The 19,537-nt window shown below is 24.7% G+C and overlaps 1 protein-coding gene across 2 annotated transcripts; it reads left to right on the top strand.

Annotated features, from left to right (window-relative positions):
- Positions 1 to 135: 135 nt before the first annotated feature.
- On the top strand, positions 136 to 14,696 carry LOC129985322 (general transcription factor IIE subunit 1-like). 2 transcript variants are annotated; one of them, XM_056095306.1, is made up of 6 exons: positions 136 to 365; positions 1,859 to 2,149; positions 6,936 to 7,291; positions 9,302 to 9,530; positions 10,906 to 11,128; positions 14,440 to 14,696. In XM_056095306.1, exons 2-6 carry the CDS (start codon positions 1,865 to 1,867, stop codon positions 14,607 to 14,609), a joined length of 1,263 nt encoding a protein of 420 aa, XP_055951281.1. In that variant the 5' UTR covers positions 136 to 365; positions 1,859 to 1,864; the 3' UTR covers positions 14,610 to 14,696. The 2 variants fall into 2 exon arrangements, with proteins under 2 accessions (XP_055951281.1, XP_055951282.1); XM_056095307.1 differs by having other exon boundaries at positions 148 to 244.
- The last annotated feature ends 4,841 nt before the right edge of the window (positions 14,697 to 19,537 follow it).

Raw genomic sequence — 19,537 nt, 5'->3', positions numbered from 1 at the left:
CTATGGTAGCCAGAAACATTCAATAAATTTAGGTTTGCCCAACAAATGGAATTATAATATTTGAGCATTAGTGGTAAAGCCAACATCTGTAGTCAGCGTCAACTCTTGAACAAACGACAGATTTGAAATGAATTCAATTAAATTGTTTCTATTGAAAAAAAGTATACAAAAAAATAGTTGTATATTATTTTTTGATGTTTGTCGATATAACTGACGAATTCTCACCATATTATGTTCAATTTTAGTAAGTTTTTTAAAACGGTTGAAGATGGAGTAGAAAGAAAATTAAAAATTTCATGCTTCCGGCAAATTGAGACATATTTAAATTTTATGGTAGAAATATTTAGATACATTTCATAATCCGAGTAAGTTTCTAAAATTTTCGTGCTATGTATAGCTTAATATTTTAGATTACATCCATATAATATTCTCATCATATAATGTATAAACGAAATCATTTTATGAGAAATAAGTTATAAATCTCATGTATTTTCAAAAAGCTTATATAGACAACAAATCATCTGTTGAGAAATATATTTTAATACCCTTGTTAGTTTAATGCTTGTTTAAATTGTCTCATTTTGTAAGCAATAGATGAAAAGTAATATTTTTAGATTTTTTAATGTCTATTTTTTCATACAAAAATTTGTTGTTAACTAATTGGTGTTGAAATGCATATAAATTTCATTATCCGTGTAATTATTAAACATTTTCTGTTCAAAATTGTTATGCAAAATGTTTTTTTTTCTTTATAAATTTGATTATTAATATTGTTTCTGGATAAATTTCTAACAGATAAATATTTAATAAGTATATTAACAAGTACTGTTATTAAATAAAGTAAGCTTATTGTTAATTTTTTTTTGAGTGAAATAACTTCCTGTGTGTATTGATTATTCCTATATGAAAGAAACATAAATGTGGAAAGTTTATTTAAATATTCATATGTTACTAGAATTATTTTAAAAAAAAATATAAATGAATTTTAAATGTTGTATTTACTTTTAAAAAATATGGATAATTTATATGTATTTTTAAAATTAAAAAATGATCATTGAATAAATCCTTCATAAATGAAGCTCTGGTTTAGTGGGAGTTTAATAAATTAACTGTTCTTGTTTTTGAATTTTGTATTTATATTTCTAAGTTGGCATTGATTTGTTTTAAAAAGCATATGAATAAAATCAAATGAAATTTTTTGTTTATTGAAGTCATTTTAAAATTACTTTCTCTTTTGACTATTCCTTGCTAACAACAGTCATGACATCTTACTGAATTGGTTCAATTCACAATGATGACATTTCGAGGTTTGTTTCAATTAATAATCTTTTTATTCCGTAAAAATATGTTTAATGATTTATCTTTCTCTCATGAAACCTTAGTTTAAAGATGTAAACAATTATTTATTTCAGTTTTGTTAAATTTTCAAGCATATAGAATTTTCTTAGTCTTGCATGATTACAGGGAAAAAAAAAAAAAAAAAGATTTTACATGATGATAGCAAAACCATTATAATTCATTTAACTCATAAAAAAATTGTCTTTGAATATGGCTATTTCTAAAAGTATAGTATATTTAAAAGAATATAAAAATAATATGAAAGAACATGTAAATTGAATGAATATTGTAAGATTTAATTTGAATTAAAATGATTTTTATGGTTAATAAGCTTAGTACCTATTTTGCAATATTTTAATTATTCTTACTAAACTGACTAAGCAATTGGAGAGGTTATATTTTATAAAATATCATTCATAGATTTTTTTGTTATTTATTGAAGCTATATAGATTACTTCTAATTCTTCTAAAATTAATTTATATTATACTCTTTCATTTATTTACTTATTTATTATTTTAGTCCAAAATGTCTACTGTTGTTTCTGAGGTGCCAACTTCTCTGAAGAGATTGGTTCGTTTAGTGATGAGAGGCTTTTATAATGTAGAGCATGCTATTTTGATGGATATGTTGATACGTAATCCATGCATGAAAGAAGATGACTTAGTTGAATTGTTAAAGTTTGAAAGAAAACAACTACGTTCTGTCATTGCTCAGCTAAAGAATGATCGTTTTGTTAAAGTCAGGTTGCGAATGGAAACTGGATCAGACGGTAAAGCTACTCGACAAAATTATTACTACATTAACTATAAGGTGTGTTTCATTTTTTTATAAAAATTATTTCAGGTTAATTACATTTTGAACATTTTTATGATTGTTATTTTTAAGGAAATATTTTTTTCTCAAAAATATTATGTTTTTCCAAAGAAATGTCAAATCATACTAATTTAAATTCCCATCGCATGATGGTCATTACTCCTGGTTAATTAACAATAAAAAAGCAAACAATATTACAATGAAAATAAAGATACTGTGATTTATCTTTTATGTGAATGAAATTTATTGTACTCTAAATTATATATCTTTAATTTGAATTACTCTGTTCTTCTATTTTTTTTTTTTTTTTTGTTATTGAACCTTAATGAGATAATATATATATATATATATTTGCTTTTTAATTACAGGATAAAAAAATACTTTATTATGGGATTATAAAAAAATTCCCTATGTTTTAATGGGTATATATATATATATATATATGTTACAATGAAAACCTGAAATCAGTCAAACTGACAGCCCTAGGGAGAACTCAAATTAACTAGGAAAAACACATTCTAACTTACAATGCTGAACCCGAATCAAATGGAGAAAATACATTCTAACTGACAGCACTAGGGAGAACCTGTTTTCTCTAATTATTTCTGATGTTGTTCAGTTAAATCCATATAAATCTAAATTTCTTGCTAGTGAAATTTTCAAAGCAAGTGCAGTCGTTTAGTTTTTTCATGCTGGAACGTGCTTCTTCTATTGATTTATTTACGATAAGGAAGAAAATATTAATGCTTTTTGCCCCAAAAATTGGCAAAATAAATTTCTTGGACAATTACAGTTTTTTTGCATAAAACAAAGAAACAAACAGAATAACTTCATCACAGCCAATCGCAGGGTTTGGTTGAGAGGGTCAACCAAGACATAGAAAATATGTTGGCTTCATGGATAAAAGGTAATCAAACTACAAAATGGTCCAATGAACTTTATTTTGTCCAATTCATTAAAACAGAGCTCTATATTCAGGAATTAAACAGTCACTGTACAGTTCTATGTTTGGATTGAAGCAAGAGTTGGAATGGCAAACTCAACCTTGCCATGAGATATTATAAAAAATATTGAAAGCAAGGATGAACTTCAGAAAATTTTCAAAGACTTGGGTACAGAAAAGCAAGAAACTGAACAAGCACAATCAAGGGAGCATATGCTTGCTAGTGAATAACCAACATTTTTATATTTGGAGAGAAGCCAAAGAAAATTTAATAAAGCTAGCCAAATGAATAAAAAAGATCTCTGATGCAACACATCCAGAGTTTGATACTGTAGGTAATGTTGTTCCCATTTCAGATATTGATAGAACAAAAGCTGATTTGTGAAATGTCATCGGTGTAGTGCTTACAAAAATTGAAAACAGCCTCTATAAACTTCGCACAAAAGATAAGAGTTTTTGAATAAAATGTATTAGAGGTAAAAGATGATATTTAAACTTAATTAGTTCAGTATTTATTCAGTAAATATATGGTTATTATTTATATTAATTTTATAAATATTTATTCAGTAGACTACAGCTAATCAGGGTACAAGTTTGATACAAAAATTTAATATATTCACTGATTTTCAGATATGAATTCGATGTATTGCCGCAAATTTACTGGATTCAAGAACAAGTACTGAATTTCATTAAGAACAGCAGTAAGAAAAGAAGCTGTAGAAAATAGACAAGGGTTCACTCTCTGTTGCAAAAAAGTTTGTTCTTCAAAGAGATATTTCAGTATAAAAAATGGTTCCCTTTGCAATTCTAAGTGCCACAATAGTTTGCCTTGTTGAAATAAGTAATATGTAATGATGGTACTATATTAAACAATATTCAAATAAAGAAATTTTTCCTTAATGATAGGTTCTTTCTTCAAACACTGTTTTAGTAAGTATAGTTTAGCACAATAATTTTGGATAGATGCAAATTATATTGCCTTACAAATTTGTCAAAACATGAATAAAATGGGTTTTCCCTAGTGCTGTCAGTTAGTACACATTTTACCTAGTTTATTTGGATTTTCCCTTGTGCTGTCAGTTAGAACACGTTTTACACAGTTAATTTGGGTTCTCCATATCACTGTTAGTTAAAATGTGTTTTACCTAATTAATTCAGGTTTTAACTGATTTCAGGTTTCACTGTAACATATATATATATATATATATATATATATATATATATAATTGAATGTCTGTTTGTTATAACCTTATTCAACTCTACACTTCTTGACAAATTCAAATGAATTTCAGCACATATATTCTTAACACCTAGAAAAATTAGCTAAGCTATTAAAAAAGATCTGCACTCCTTTAACAGTGTTGAAAGGAGGGCTTAAAAACATTAAACTTCTCTCCTATAACTTTTGAACAAATCACTATACAGAAATTATTTTCACACCATCTTAAAATTTAAAAAAAAAAAAAATTACTTTATTATGGCATCATGCAATCATTTTCACCAATTTTTAATTAGTTTATCAAAGTTAATTTAAACATGATTTACTCATTTCCAGTTTTTTGTATGGTCATAATTGTAGAACATACTGATGTATGTTTTCCCTTTTACTTACAATAAATACAATAAAAAACAAATAAATACAGGTGTAGCCATGAAAATAGTGGCTACTAGTTTTCCAAAAATGATTATCTTATATAATAGCTATTAAAATTTGAAAGAATTCATATACATATAATAATAAACTTTATGAACAATTTTCATTTAGGATTTCATATGTGAATAGAAATTGAAAAGAATTTATTTTAAATAAAAAATATTTTCTGTAATAATTCTATCTTTCTAAGAATTCCTCATGACACTTTCTTAAAAAGATACAAAATGAAATTTCCTAATTAATAATTTTTGTTCCTTTGGAAAATTAAAATTTAAGATCAATTTTATTACTCCTGTTAGAGTTAGATGTATTGTAAACTAGCTGCCTTTGGCGATCAGCTAATTCACCATTCTTAATGCTCTTCATCAAAACGTTTTTAAGCTTCAAATTTTGATAGTCATATAATTCACTGATACTATTATAAAGACCTTAAACCGTAATATTCTATGTATCTCACCGATTTTCTGTCAGCTCTCATAAAATTTCAACTTTAAATTAGAGTGGAAAAGATTAAACTGCAATTAATATTTAAAAAAAAAACATTTTTTTACTGAAAACAAACATTTTTTTTTTAAATATTAGCACTGAAAACAGAGTTGTTAAGCATTTAAGTTATATCTACACTACAGTATAATTTTCATAATTTATGTAATATTGCAAGAACTATTCATCAAAAATTTCGCAAATTCATCATAAAATTTAATTTTACTTTCAAAAGGATTTAAATGGTGGGAATAATAATATTTTATTTTGTTTCGGTCTATAAAAAATATGAATATGAGTTCTTAAAAATTATGAATTCTAAATTTTATACAGTCTTTTGGTCCCAAAGAATCATGTTCTGCAAAATAATGTCGACACTTCAACTTTTATATATAAATGAATGTTTCTATTTTCTGTTATCAAATCTGATCGATTTATGAAGTTTTGAGTAGAATGTGTTAGAACAATCAACATTTTCATAAGCTTAGGCCAATCAGTCTTGAGAATCCCTAGGTGCTGATTGGGGTATTATTTTTGAGATGGTCAATGAAGTGATCTAAAATCGTCCATTTTTATTGAATAGTAATGTTTAAATTTTCATAAATCAGTTAGTTTTATTGACTGATGTAATTCATTGGAGTACAACTCTTTTTATTTAATATATTAGTGTCTCAAGACTATTTTGTAAATATGATTCACCGAACAGAGGATCTAGATAAAAGCTGAACTATTTGTAATTTATTAGAGCATTTATTGGATCAAATTACAAAAAATATAATTATTTACCTCATTTAGACCATTTTAGAACATGTATTTCTATTATTAAACGTTTACAAATTAGCCATTGAGCCCTGAATTCGAATGATATATATTAAACCATGTTTGCTTTAAATAAAGCTGATTTATTGAATTAATAATGTAGATGTTGTAAAAGATCTTAAAAACTGTTCTTTGCTTTTATTTTTTAGAAAATATCATATTTTATATTTATTTCTTTTTATGTAGACACATAATAAATATTACATTTTTCTTAATTTAATTTAATGGTTAACTTATTTTTTAATTTGAGCTTTTATCAATGTGATGGCAATAATTGATAAAAGGTAATTCTTTCCCATGTTACGTGTAACGTGCTCGTGCAAGCTAAATTTAATTTTATTTCCGTGAAATAAATTGCTGAAAAATATAATTAAATTATTTTTTTAAAAATTCATTAAAAGGAAATTAATTTATAGGTTAAAACATTAGTATCATTGAAAAATAATTTTTTGAACTTTCAACTTGATATAAAAATCATTTTTGTGAGATAATATTTTCGGAAGTTATCATTGAAAAGCACCAAAATTTTGCTTAATTTTCAGTTAATTAAAATTATGATTCAAAATTTTAAAAAAATAGCTCCAAGGTGCACATTTCTGTCCTCCAGCTAAATTGGTAGCTGTAGATCAAACGGTCTGGCCTGTAGAACGCTAACACACATACATTTATTCTTAGATATATTTGCTATTAGGGATTGAAGAATTAGGTGGGAGAGGGTGTTAATTTTAAGAATTCTGCCAAAGTTATCTAGTTCATTTGTGATTTTTATTTTTAGTTTATGTTTGTTGATGCTATCTACTGATATTCATTGATGATTTTTTTTTTATCATTTTATATTTATGACATTTGAAATATATAAACATGTCAGATGGTTGGCTTTTCAGATTTTTGTGAATGTTGTGAAGTACAAACTTGACCACATGCGTCGAAAGATTGAAACCGAAGAGCGAGATTCTACAAGTAGAGCATCCTTTAAATGCACACATTGTGAAAAAACTTTTACTGATTTAGAAGCTGATCAGTTGATTGATTTTATGACTGGTGAATTCCGTTGTAGCTTTTGTGAACAGCCTATCATTGAAGATGAGAGCGCCCTTCCTAAAACTGATTCACGATTAATGTTGGCAAGATTTAATGAGCAAATTGAGCCTCTATATAATCTCCTGCGAGATGTTGATGACATCAAACTTGCTCCAGAAATATTGGAACCGGAACCTACAGATCTTTCACAGATTAAGAAGTATAGTTTTATCCTTTTTATAACTTATTTTCTTTTTTCTTTGACTAAAAGAAAAATAGTAATAATGTTATACTCTTGCCTTTATTTTAAATATGTTTATTTAAATATTGCATATTTATATTGTTTAATAATTTCATTAAATTTACAAGCTATTTGTTGTTTTTTTTCCCATGGAGTCATCAGGGCTAATTTATAAAAATGTTACAAATAAATACTGTGTGCATTTTTTCATATATATTATGCCATTTTAGTTTTACTCTAATTATTGTAACTGTAGAGGTATGGAATTTGAATGCTTTAGATATAATGTAAATGGTCTATAACTTTCTGCTAGCATGACAGCAGCCAAAATTCATACCAGATGCTTAAAGTATCTCAACTATAAGCTGGAAAATTTGTGTTTTTTTTCAATTTTTGCTGAAACTTGTGGTAGGCTGCCAATTTTGGTATATATGTTAACAACTGGCTGTAGTTAAAAACTATCATTTTTCACCCATATTTGTGCATGGTGATTATTGTTTTTGAGCTGATTTTATAGCATAAATATTTAATTTTGTATATTTTTCTTTTTATGGAGGTATATGGATTTTTTTTCTTTATAATTTTAAGTTCTTTTGGTAATCAGTATGAGAAAAAATAGTAATTCTTGCATTCATTCTTTCATGGAACATTTAGGGGAAAAAAATATATTTTGTTATTGGATTTCTAATATAATCTTTGTCTCTTGCAAGATTTTATTTCTTGGTAGGTTTAAAATAATCAGTTTGATTAATTTGGAGAGATTCTAAAATAGTTTTATATGCATGATACAAAAAAACATATATTTCATCAAAATACTAATTTCTTACTGATATTATTATTATTACTGATATGTTATTCAAAATGAATAATAAAATTCAACTTAATTTATTCAACTTGAATGTGTGTTTGTATAATTTTGTACTCTATTTATTGTAGAATTATTTTTATTTATAAAATAACCTTTTATGGAAAAAATGGCATTTCAAGCAATGAAATCAGTAATAAATATAAAACTGAATATAAATATAATAAGTTGAATAGCATTCTTTTTTTTATCAATTCTAATTAATTCAGAAATATCAATTTTAAAACTAGGTTTTAGAACTGATAATATAACCTATATAGTTTTATTCTTCCTTGAAATATAAATTTTAAAAAAGTAATGAGATATCCATGCAAATAAATATAATAAATTAAAAAGAATAATTGAAAGCATTTCAGTGCTTCAAGGAAAAATATAATGTTAAACAGAGAATTTTCTATTTTATTATCACCTACTGTGTGATTTTTTTTTTTTTTCAAATCAAAATTATTGCTTCTATATATGACCAGTTATGCATCTCTTTCCTTATTTTATTTTTATTTATTTGAGTCAAAATAATAAATATTTAGGCTTCATTTTAAATCAACTGTTTTCAATAGAATATTTCATTTTAATAATGGATATCAGATCATTTTCACTGTTCTGTCAAAAAATTTTTATTGTTGAAAGCTTAGGAATAAAAATTTTAGTATCTGCTCAGTTTACTTGTGAAATCAAAAAGTAAATTCTCTGGAATACAATGTGCAATCAAAACATAGATTATCCAATTATTATATTTTTAATGATATTTTTATATCATTAGACCCACTCTATAAACAATGTTCATGCATTTAATTAACAAATGTAATATAACATAAGAATAATTTTAACAAAACATAAAGTCATAAGAAATTTAATTAAAATTGTATATAATTAGTATTTACATTGAACTACTGATTATGTATAATTTTAATTGCCAAAGGTGGCTAACTTAACAATAAAATAAGTTTTGTAACACTCATCTATTCTTTGCTGTAGCTATTATAATTGAATTGAATTTTTAAAAAGAATTCTGTATTTTAATGTTTTGTATCTCTTATATATACACTATAATATACCAACTTATTTTTATTTATAAATTATCTTATTGAGATTCATTTATAAATAATTATTCTTTTATTTTGCAGAGATGCTAGTACAAATAAGGTTACACGACCTAATGCTAATAATGAAAATATGAACCATACTACCTGGAGTGGTGATGCTACCAGAAACAAGAATTATGATTATGGTAATTCTCAGGGTATCACTGTAAACTTTGGAACAGATGATTCAGCAAATATGGCAGCACTGCAGGAAAAGAAAGAACAACCAATTTGGATGGTTGAAAGTACAGTAAAGAAAGAACCAAAAGAGGTAAGATTTTACATGCTATAAACCCGAAAGAAAAAGTTAAAAAAAAATTTAAAACAAATGTGAGGGATATTTATTTAATTTGCAAAACTCATCAATTTAACAATAAAATCTGTGAATAATCTAAATGCTCATATGAATTCACCAAAATTTTATGATTTTTACTATCTTATCATGGTATAAATATTTTTTTCTCTTTAAAAACAGAAAATGTTCTTAATTTTTAAATCTTATTTTCATTTGTATTACATTCTTGCATTTAAGATTAGTTAATTTTATCATAGTTACTGTTCTAAAATGCTATTTAAAAGGTATTTGAAATTGTATTTGCAGCTTTTATAAATTTTACAGAAAATAAATATCAGCTATATTATTTGACATTTGTATAAAAACATACATTTTTTCACTTAATGGAAATTGCTTAATGGAAATGGGAAATTTTAAAACTTTGAAATGAATTTTTGAAAATTATATAGTTATTCTTAAATTTCAATGTTAATTTGCAAATTAATTAGATTTTGAAATTAAAATTGGATGAATGAAATGTTAAGATAAAATTTTTTTCAGGTGTCATGAACATCATTTAAAAAAAATCATCTTGAGGTTGTTAAATATGCAAAAATTTATATGTATAAATAAATGATCATAGATTATTGTACATAAACATATATATATTCTATTTACGAAATATTTTTCTTTGTTAAAATAGTGATTTAGTTGTAGAATGCATGGCTGATGCTTATATTTTGATTTTATGATTTTATTTTCAAAATTCATCTATAACAATTCACGATTAAGATGCAGAAAAATATTTATTAAAATACTTTTATATTATTTATTATATTATATTAAAAAAGTATCACTATCTAGAATAATTAATATATAAATATAAGCAATGAAAATTTAAGCAATGTTTAAAACATAGTAGCATTAATTAAAAATTGTATGGTTAAAATTATTCCAAAAAAGTTACTTTCATACCAAATCTCCTATATTTCTTTAGATTATTTTTTTTAAATATGTGAAATGATCCTGACATTTGATTATGTCTGATTGATATTACATCTTATTTTTATTTATTATTATGTACTATTTTGGTATTTTATGTTTGAAAACATGGTCACAAATATCTCAACTGTTCATTTAAATTTTAACAGCTGCATACTGTTCATTCCATTTTGAATCTAATTTTTTTTTCTTTTTTAAAAATTTCTTAGACAAAAGGTTGCTTGTAATCATTCCACATATTTTTTTTGGACAAATTTTTGTTATGAAATTTCAAGATTTGTCATTAAATATTGAAACAATGATGATCTATATTAGTGCATATGAGTTTGGACTCATAATGTAGCAATAAACTTTTTATTTTAAATTTTAGACATCTAATTTTGCATGGGGTCAAGAAAAAGTACAAAATACTATGCCTGAAATTACTACTACTATGTCGAAACAAGATGATATTATGGAAGCTCTTTTGGCCCATGAAAGGAAAAGTGGTTCAGAGGGCAAGCTGGTTATTCCTGGACACAATAGCAATGAGGAGAGTAGCAGTGAATCAGAAGAAAATTCTAGACCTGCACAGCAGTCCTTCATGGAACCTGGTGAGTGGTCCGATAGGATTCCCTGTTTTTAATTATTTACGTAAATTGTGTTTATTTGTGTTCTGACTGGAACATTAAATGGAGTCCATCCTATTATTTGTCTATCTTCTTAATGATAATAGGATCTTTCCTATTTTGAATCTAAAGCAATATTTTATAATTGTAAAAAAATTTCACAATATAAAGTCCTACGTTGAATATAAAAAATACTTTTTTGGATTGTTATGAAAATTAGCCATTGAAAAAAAATGCATTTTATCATATAAAGTGGTTAGTTAAATAATTCTTAATTTAATTTTTAATATATAATATAATTTTAACTCTTCAAAACTACTAAATTTATTAAATCGCGATCACTAACCTTAATTGAAGCGTGATAATTTTTACTATCTGAGTGTGAAATACAAATTTTTTTGATGTGGTAGCAGACAGATCCATTTTATTTCAATTTTTACTTTTATGTTTTTAAAAGAAGTATTTATTTTTTCATATTAATTTTCAAATTATATGGTATACAATTTTAATACTAATTTTTCAAAGAGCAGTCTCTTTAAAAAAATGGACTAAAAAACTTTTATAGTTTTCTTTTAATATTAAATCTCATACTAACTTTTCATTTTTAACTTTTGTTAAGAATTTTGAAGTACTGTGTAAATTTTATCAAAAAACAGTTTTTTTTTTTTTTTTAAATTTCCTACTATTAAAAAATTATATTTACTTTCCAAAAAATAATTTTGACTTTTTCTTTCTTCTTCTTCTTCTTCTTCTTTTTTTTTTTTTTTTTTTTTTGAACTGAGGAGAATTTTTTAAGACATTTTAGTTTTGATTAAGATATCATTTACAACAGAAATTAATTTAATTTACAACAGAACATCACTATACTGTTCTTCACTCGATTGAAGTTTGCCATTTCAAATTTATTGTTCATTATCAGATTTATAATTCTACAGAAATGCACTAGTGCACATATTTAATGAAACATTTTTAGAATTAAATGAAATTATGCAAATATCAAAATTCAATTTTAGAAAGACTTGCCTGATTTGATGCATTCATCTTTTATTAATGCATCTATTATTCTACTTTTTATATATTCTAAATTGAAAAATATCTTATGTCTGTTATTATACATTAAAATTAAATAAAAAAATTAATTGGTATTGAAAAGTGCAATTTATATTAAAACTATCCACATATTGTAAAAATTTTTCATCTCTAATATAATTTGGTTGTTCATTTTGTCCATAGGTGGTATTGTACCTTAAAAACAGATGGGGTGGGGACACACAGTAAATGTTGTTATTTATTTATGAGTTTTGTTAGATATGAGACTTTCAGATTAAAGCTTAGTTATGCACACAATCCACTCTCATTTATTATCAGTATGAATAGATATATTGGTGGAATAGGAGTGCCATTTGGATATGATTCATACTACAAAATGCATGCACACATTACGGCAGTGTATTGTATACAAGGTGTCCCATCAAGACCATCCAAATTCTGCCAGATTCCTATCTTAGAGTACATAAAAATTGCCCAATGAATTGTATCTCTTTGGAAAATAGCATAATGTCATATTCAGTGTATGAAAAAAAAAATAAAAAAAATTGATACATAAATATTGGTTTTTACATTTATTTGCAAATGATAATATTTTTCAATATCCATTTATTGTAGCATATCTGCAAATGCCAAAGAATGATATTAAACTATCATTTAAACTCAATTTAAAAGGCTTCATCTTGTACCTGCCAGTATATTTCATATGATGTTAATGTATCTCATTCGTGAATAGTGTAACTTGTTCTTTATCTTCGTCCACTATAATGATTTTTAGTCAATGTAATGCCTTGTGAATTGCTTGAAAGTATGCCAATTACTATCCAATCCATCAAACTGTCCTTCCAAGCTGAAATCATCTACAATCTCTCCTATTAGCGATTAATTGGATATTAAATATTTAAGCCATTGGATTAGAAATGGGGGTCTAGTCTTATGGCCACCATGATTGACAAGCCTATTTCTTCTTATAAGGCCATTTAAATTAACTGGTCTGTTGAAATATATTTATACAGAGAAGAATTTTGCGGATACCATATTGCTGTAACATGTGCGGTCAGCATGTTTCAATATGTGAGGTTGACATTTTCAATAACATCTTATGCAAATAGCTGTTTTCATGTTCTCAATACAATTTTTTTATACAGAGATATTGAATCATATTTTTGACAGAAACTATAGGTTGTAAAGTGGTTTTTTTTTTTATAGCAATTTTTAAGCATTTTAAGTGAGAAATCTAGCTTTGCTGAGTTTGAAAGGTTTGATGAGACACTCTCTATATATTTACTTTTTGTGACAAATCAAATTCACTAATTACCTTCAAAGTTTTATGCTGTTTTTAAAATTCAATGAAACATTCAAAACAACCTTTCTTTTTAAATTTGAAAAAAAAAAAAAAATGATAATAATTACATTATGAGAATTTTAATGTAACTTTCAGAATTTTTCTATGTTTCTTAAATGCAGCTAGGGCTTTTAGTATATTTCTAGAAAAATAATAAATAAATGTTATACAAATAATCATCTTTTTTAAAATCAAATTTGAATATAAAGAAATAATAAAAAATGGCCAAAATTTCTGTATATATCTTTATTGTGAAAAGTTAAGTTCAATTGATGAATTTAATTTTTCTTTAGAAGGGGGGGGGGAATCCACATAATCCCAACTGAGTTGCTTTTAAAATAAAACCTAGTTATTTATTTCAATATTTTAAAAAGTTAACAGCATAAGGAAAGAAAACACTTATCACACATTCCAGGATACCATTTATATCACTAATAGGCACATTTAAAATAAATATTTTCCTTACTCTTTCAATGTATATATTATTATCTTCTTCAATTATATCCAAATTCTGATCATTCATTGATTTGAACTAATATATCATTACAGTTATTCAGCATCACCTAACTGTTGACTCTTCAGAGCCAGAAATATGCAAGTTTGAAAAAGAGAATAATTGTATTGATGTTGCTGAAACCCAGAGAGTTTTAATTTATTCCTAACAGTTATAACTTAAAGCTTAATAAATGGATATGTCACCATCAATTATGTGGGATGTCATAAGTTAATGTTTCAGGCATAATTTTCAGAAACATAAATTTTTTTACTCAGTAGCTTTTTAAATACAGGTATATTTATTTAAAAGGTATATTTTTTATCAAAGAAATGTATTATAGTTATATAATGAGATATGAATCCTGCAGTTTTGGAGATTTTTATTTATTTTAATTTTGCCCCTTTCTAGAAGTTGCTGAAATGGAAAGTGATGAAGATGATGCTGTGATGGTGAAAGTTGGCGATCGCAAATATGCCTTGAATGAAGTGACAGAACAGTTGGTTTCTAAAATGACTCCTGAAGAAAAAGAAGCCTATATCAGACTTACACAAGAACTATATGCCAGGATATATGAATAGATGGGAAAAGAAAAAAATGAAATTTTGTGTATGTTACATAATGTAATCTGTCTTGTATTATGTGGATAAATTTTATTTTTATCATCATATTTATTTACATATCATCATATTTGGAGAGATATTTCATTCATTTCGGAGACATTTCATCACTATTATTATTTTTTTTTTAAGAATACAAATGAAAAGCTTGGCCTTTTATAATCATTTCTTTACACTGAAAAATAACAATTCTCAATAATAATGTGATATGGCACATGAATTATTGATCCAAGAAGATATTAAACATTAAAAGCTTTACATAATATACATAGAAATTTAAGTAATATCTATCAAATATGTCAATATATTTTCTTGATAATTACTCATTCATAAATTAACATTTGTTAAATCACAAAGAATCATTAGTTTCAAAGAATTATTTCAAAATTAACTTTATATTTTGAATAAAATTTATTTCCTAATTATGAACAATATATTAAAAGGCAATATTTCTAAGGTTGATGAGTAGAATAAATATTCTAGGTATATTATTTATATTCAGCATAGTTGTGAAATGTAAGCGGGGGGAAAAAAGTTTTAAATGTTGGATATTCATAAGCTTTGTAGGTTATATATGTATTTTTGTAAATTAAATTATTATTTTTTCCCACTATTTTATTTTTTCTTAACTTAAAGTTACTAAAAAATGTTGATAAAAATTTTCAGAGATATTTTTATTCTCACTGTTTTAATTATAATACTGCCCAAACAACAGAAAATTCTCCAAGTATAAATATGACATTTGAATACATTATAAAGTATTTTATGATACATAAAAAGAGATTATTTAGATTTAAAGTCAATTATATGAATTTTTCAGCTCATGAAAAATGATAATATTGAAATATTATTAACTTAATTTAGAAATGAATATAGATATTTCATTGTTTCATAAACAATTATTGTGTTTGGAACCTTACGAATAAATATTATTACATGCAGATAAATTTACAGCTTAAAATCTTTATTGAATTATTAAGTAAGAATATGTACACAAAGAACTGCAATTCTTCATCCTTTATTATAGAATTATCTGTTAATTTAATAAACCCTGAACCTACCATGAGCAGTCAAATGACCATTTTCTAATTGTATCAATGAAATGCCAGTATGTTTAGTTTCCAAAAAATTCTGTAACAGCTGTTTAATTGAATTCCTTTCAATAGAATTTTAAATAAACACTAAAGGTTTATAGAAATCTTACAGAATTATGATAGATTACGCCTTTCAATCCTACAGCATCCCAATGCTCCTATATGATAACATATTGCATTTATAATATTCTCATGGATATACAAATGCAACTAAACCATTGTGCATGTTATAATTTCAGATAGTAACAAATAATCATACTAAACATTCCCCCCCCTAAAAGATGATAAATCTTACTAGTTATGGAAATTAGATATAAAATCACTTGCTATTTGTGATTTCAAAACAATATATTTTTTAATCTAGAAAAATTTATATTATTTCCTTTCTTTTTTATTTATTTACTTTATATTTTATTTAAATTGTATATTATTTTAAATTTATATTATATATAGATATTTCAACTACAATCCTTTTAGAAAAATGTATGGTTTCATCTGCTACGATTTCAAATTTAGTGTTGTAAAAAACATATTAATTGTTCAAATATCATTTGCTAAAATTTGAAAAAAATAAAGCTATCTATTGCATGTATTGGTCTGGAAACTGGATAGCGTACTTAAATAAAGATATGTTATTTATTTCATCATTGCATATTTTGCAAAATATTTATAATTTTAATATATTAAACTATAATATACTTAATTATACTTATATTGTATTAGCTATTTATACTTAAACTTGATTGTTTGTTATAGAAATTTATTAAGTACATAACTTAATAAGAAAATAATTTTAGAATTTCCTTGGTATAATCACAGAGTTTTTCTATCCTCTACTTTCTTACTGCCTTCAGTATTTATGATAAATTGCTTTATCAAAGCAGAAAACGACTCCAAACTTAACATGAACATAATTTTTAAAAATTGGCCATAAAAATAATTAAATTTACAAACAAAATTCCTATGGAGTTTATTTTTTGTTTACTTTGAATTTATTTTGTTAATCTTACTTCTTATGACTTCTATAGAAAATTTTACACAAATTCCTCAAAAAAACAGGAACTTGTGTAAAATTTAAAAAAATTATAAATCATTTAATATAACCTATAAGTAAAGGTATTTTTCAATTCAATTGATTTGATCAAATAAAGAATATACAGTTTTTGTTTTAAATTGATCTGCAAATTTTGGACACTATATAATTAGAAAATTCAGAAATAAAAGCTACAATGCCTGACCAGCAAAGAAATAATCCTATACACCTTAACAGGATCATTACATGTCAAATTCAGACAAATTTCAATCAAAATTTATCATCTCACTACCTTAGATTTTCATAACATTCAGCAGAGATATATTATTTAGAATTAAAAAATATCAAATTTATACAGATATGTTTATTTATTATTGAATTACAGCTGCATAAATTTTATATATTTTCTGTATAAATATCTAAAAACAGTGAATGGAATCTTTTAAAACTGCTTTAGGAATTCTCCTACAGAGTTGGTAAAATGTCTTTTTCATTTTTCTTGCTCTTCCTTAAGGTATACATTATATAGGCAAATATATACAATGTTTTTGTCAATATTTAAATTTTTCATAATATATTTTTAATATATATATTTAAAAAATTATTCTATGAATATTTGGTAATGTTGTAAAATACATGGGAATCTAAAGCAATTAAATTATGCAGGTTGCAATGTGCTATTATCTTTATCAGCTCATATTTTTAAAAACTTAAGTTTAAAATGCTTGCACTTTTTAAGTTTTTACTTTTATAAAAATTAATACAATAATAAAATTTTAACAATTAAAAATGTTATCATAAATAAACCCCATAAAAACTTTATCACAAATAAATGTTGTCTGTAAAAAGTAATCGTATATTATTGATACAACAATACTTATGATATCAAAAATTTCCTAACATTTTTTATTTCCCATATTAATTTGTTGACCATGAAAACGTTTTGAGCTTTTACTGTCTTAGAGAAGATTTTAAAGTTTCAAGAAAGTCATACTTTTTGTCTACAACTCATGGAAAAAAACCCCAAGACACAATAGTGAAACTGTATAAAAAAAAATTCAAACCCAGCAAAACAACTTTTTAAAAAAATGTTAGTAGAAAACATTAATAAGATAAACTTTGCCTGCTTAATGGAAAAGGAATAAGCTGAAATTAGAATTATTTTTATTCTTTTGATCAAGGGCCAATTATTCAAGCAACAGATACCATTATCAATTGATCCCTGAAGCAATATCATAATTATTGGTACATTCTTTGTAGATGCGCCAATAGTTTTGGTACTGGAAAAAAAAAGTGTTAAAATTTTTTAGATAAATGGAAAGAAAACTAATAGATCAAGGTATGTTTTGCAGAAAAGTTAGCTTGAAGTAAGGGTTATTCTTCTTCCAATTACATTTATATATACCATTCTCATATTCAAGAAATGATATTTTATGGGTATCAGACTAAAATGTATTCTACGACTTTCATTGGAAGAAGTTACAATACACTCGAAAGTGAGGTATATTGAAATACATGGCCTTTTCAAATATAAAATATATCCTATAACTAAATAAAAGGTTTTACTTTAGATTCATTACTAAAATGCTTCGTTCAATTTGCATTTATATTTATTTCCATATAAGTATAAAAATTAGCATTCTTGTAAATACTGCTAAATACAGATTATTAATAAATAATCAAGTTTTGGATTTTAATTTATCTCAAATTTATATTTTGCCAAGTGTGGCTTAAAACATTATTAGGTATTTATGGAATAAAAGTATGTATTTTTTAAAAAATTTTTAGATTTGAACAAAAAAATTTTGAATACAAGAAAACACATGAAAAATTATACTTTTCTCAGTTCTATAAATGAATGAGACTCGCTAAAAAAATAACTTTCACTATTTTAGGTTCATTCGAAACTGAAATTAAAAAATTCATTGAAATATCTGTTCAAAATTTGATATTTTTTAGTCTACAAAAATAATACATTCTGTGACATATTTTACGAAAATCTGAAATGGTCAAGTTTATAGAGTTCGTTAATATAGAACAATATAGCACTTTCACTAATTTTATCGTTGTAAATTTAATATTCGAGTTTTGGAAAATATGAAAATGTATTCAATGCTCTATCATTCATTAAAGATTGCTCTCTTTTTAAAGCTTCTCTATATTTGCAAGTAAAGAAAAACAATTACAATTCTCATATTAAAAAGTCCCATAAAACTATTTGTTTCAGAGCCATAACATATAAAAGTATTAAAGAATATATTAATTTCTGTACTCTTTATCAATTAAATCATAAAATATTATGTCATTGATTTACAATTTTATGCTCAGTACATATTTTCAAAGGGGTCAAATAAATTACTAATGAACTATTTTTTAACCTGTAAAAACTTCTGTTCCAATTATTTACATATGAGCAGTAATACTGAAATTTCATTTAAATGTAAAAAAGGGGAAAAAAAAGTCTAAAATTTTATATGTACAGAATAGTTAAAATATTTATGAAGAAGCATGATTATATCCATAATGATAAATATCAAATTATTTTACTTCAATTAAATCTCAACTTAAAGCTTTTATAATTTACCAATGCAATAAACAACTATAGGCAATAATTATTTACAAATTGAAATAAATTCTTTCCTTTACAATACAAGAAAACAAAGTGAAATTTTTCAGCCCCCCCCCCCCAATAAAAAACGCTATCCTAGAAAGCTTGGCAACTAAGATAGTAAGCTACAAAAATATTTCAGATTTATTTACAA

This window comes from Argiope bruennichi, chromosome 9, assembly GCF_947563725.1.
Source record: "Argiope bruennichi chromosome 9, qqArgBrue1.1, whole genome shotgun sequence".
NCBI classification, from domain to species: Eukaryota; Metazoa; Arthropoda; class Arachnida; order Araneae; family Araneidae; genus Argiope; species Argiope bruennichi.
This window is presented reverse-complemented; position numbering and strand designations above follow the sequence as displayed.

Excerpts from the sequence above, each read along its gene's own strand:
- LOC129985322 (XM_056095306.1), top strand. The coding sequence starts at position 1,865 with ATGTCTACTGTTGTTTCTGAGGTGCCAACTTCTCTGAAGAGATTGGTT. Across the intron at positions 7,292-9,301 it reads GATCTTTCACAGATTAAGAA|AGATGCTAGTACAAATAAGG; the intron begins GTATAGTTTTAT and ends TTTATTTTGCAG. Across the intron at positions 9,531-10,905 it reads TAAAGAAAGAACCAAAAGAG|ACATCTAATTTTGCATGGGG; the intron begins GTAAGATTTTAC and ends TTTAAATTTTAG.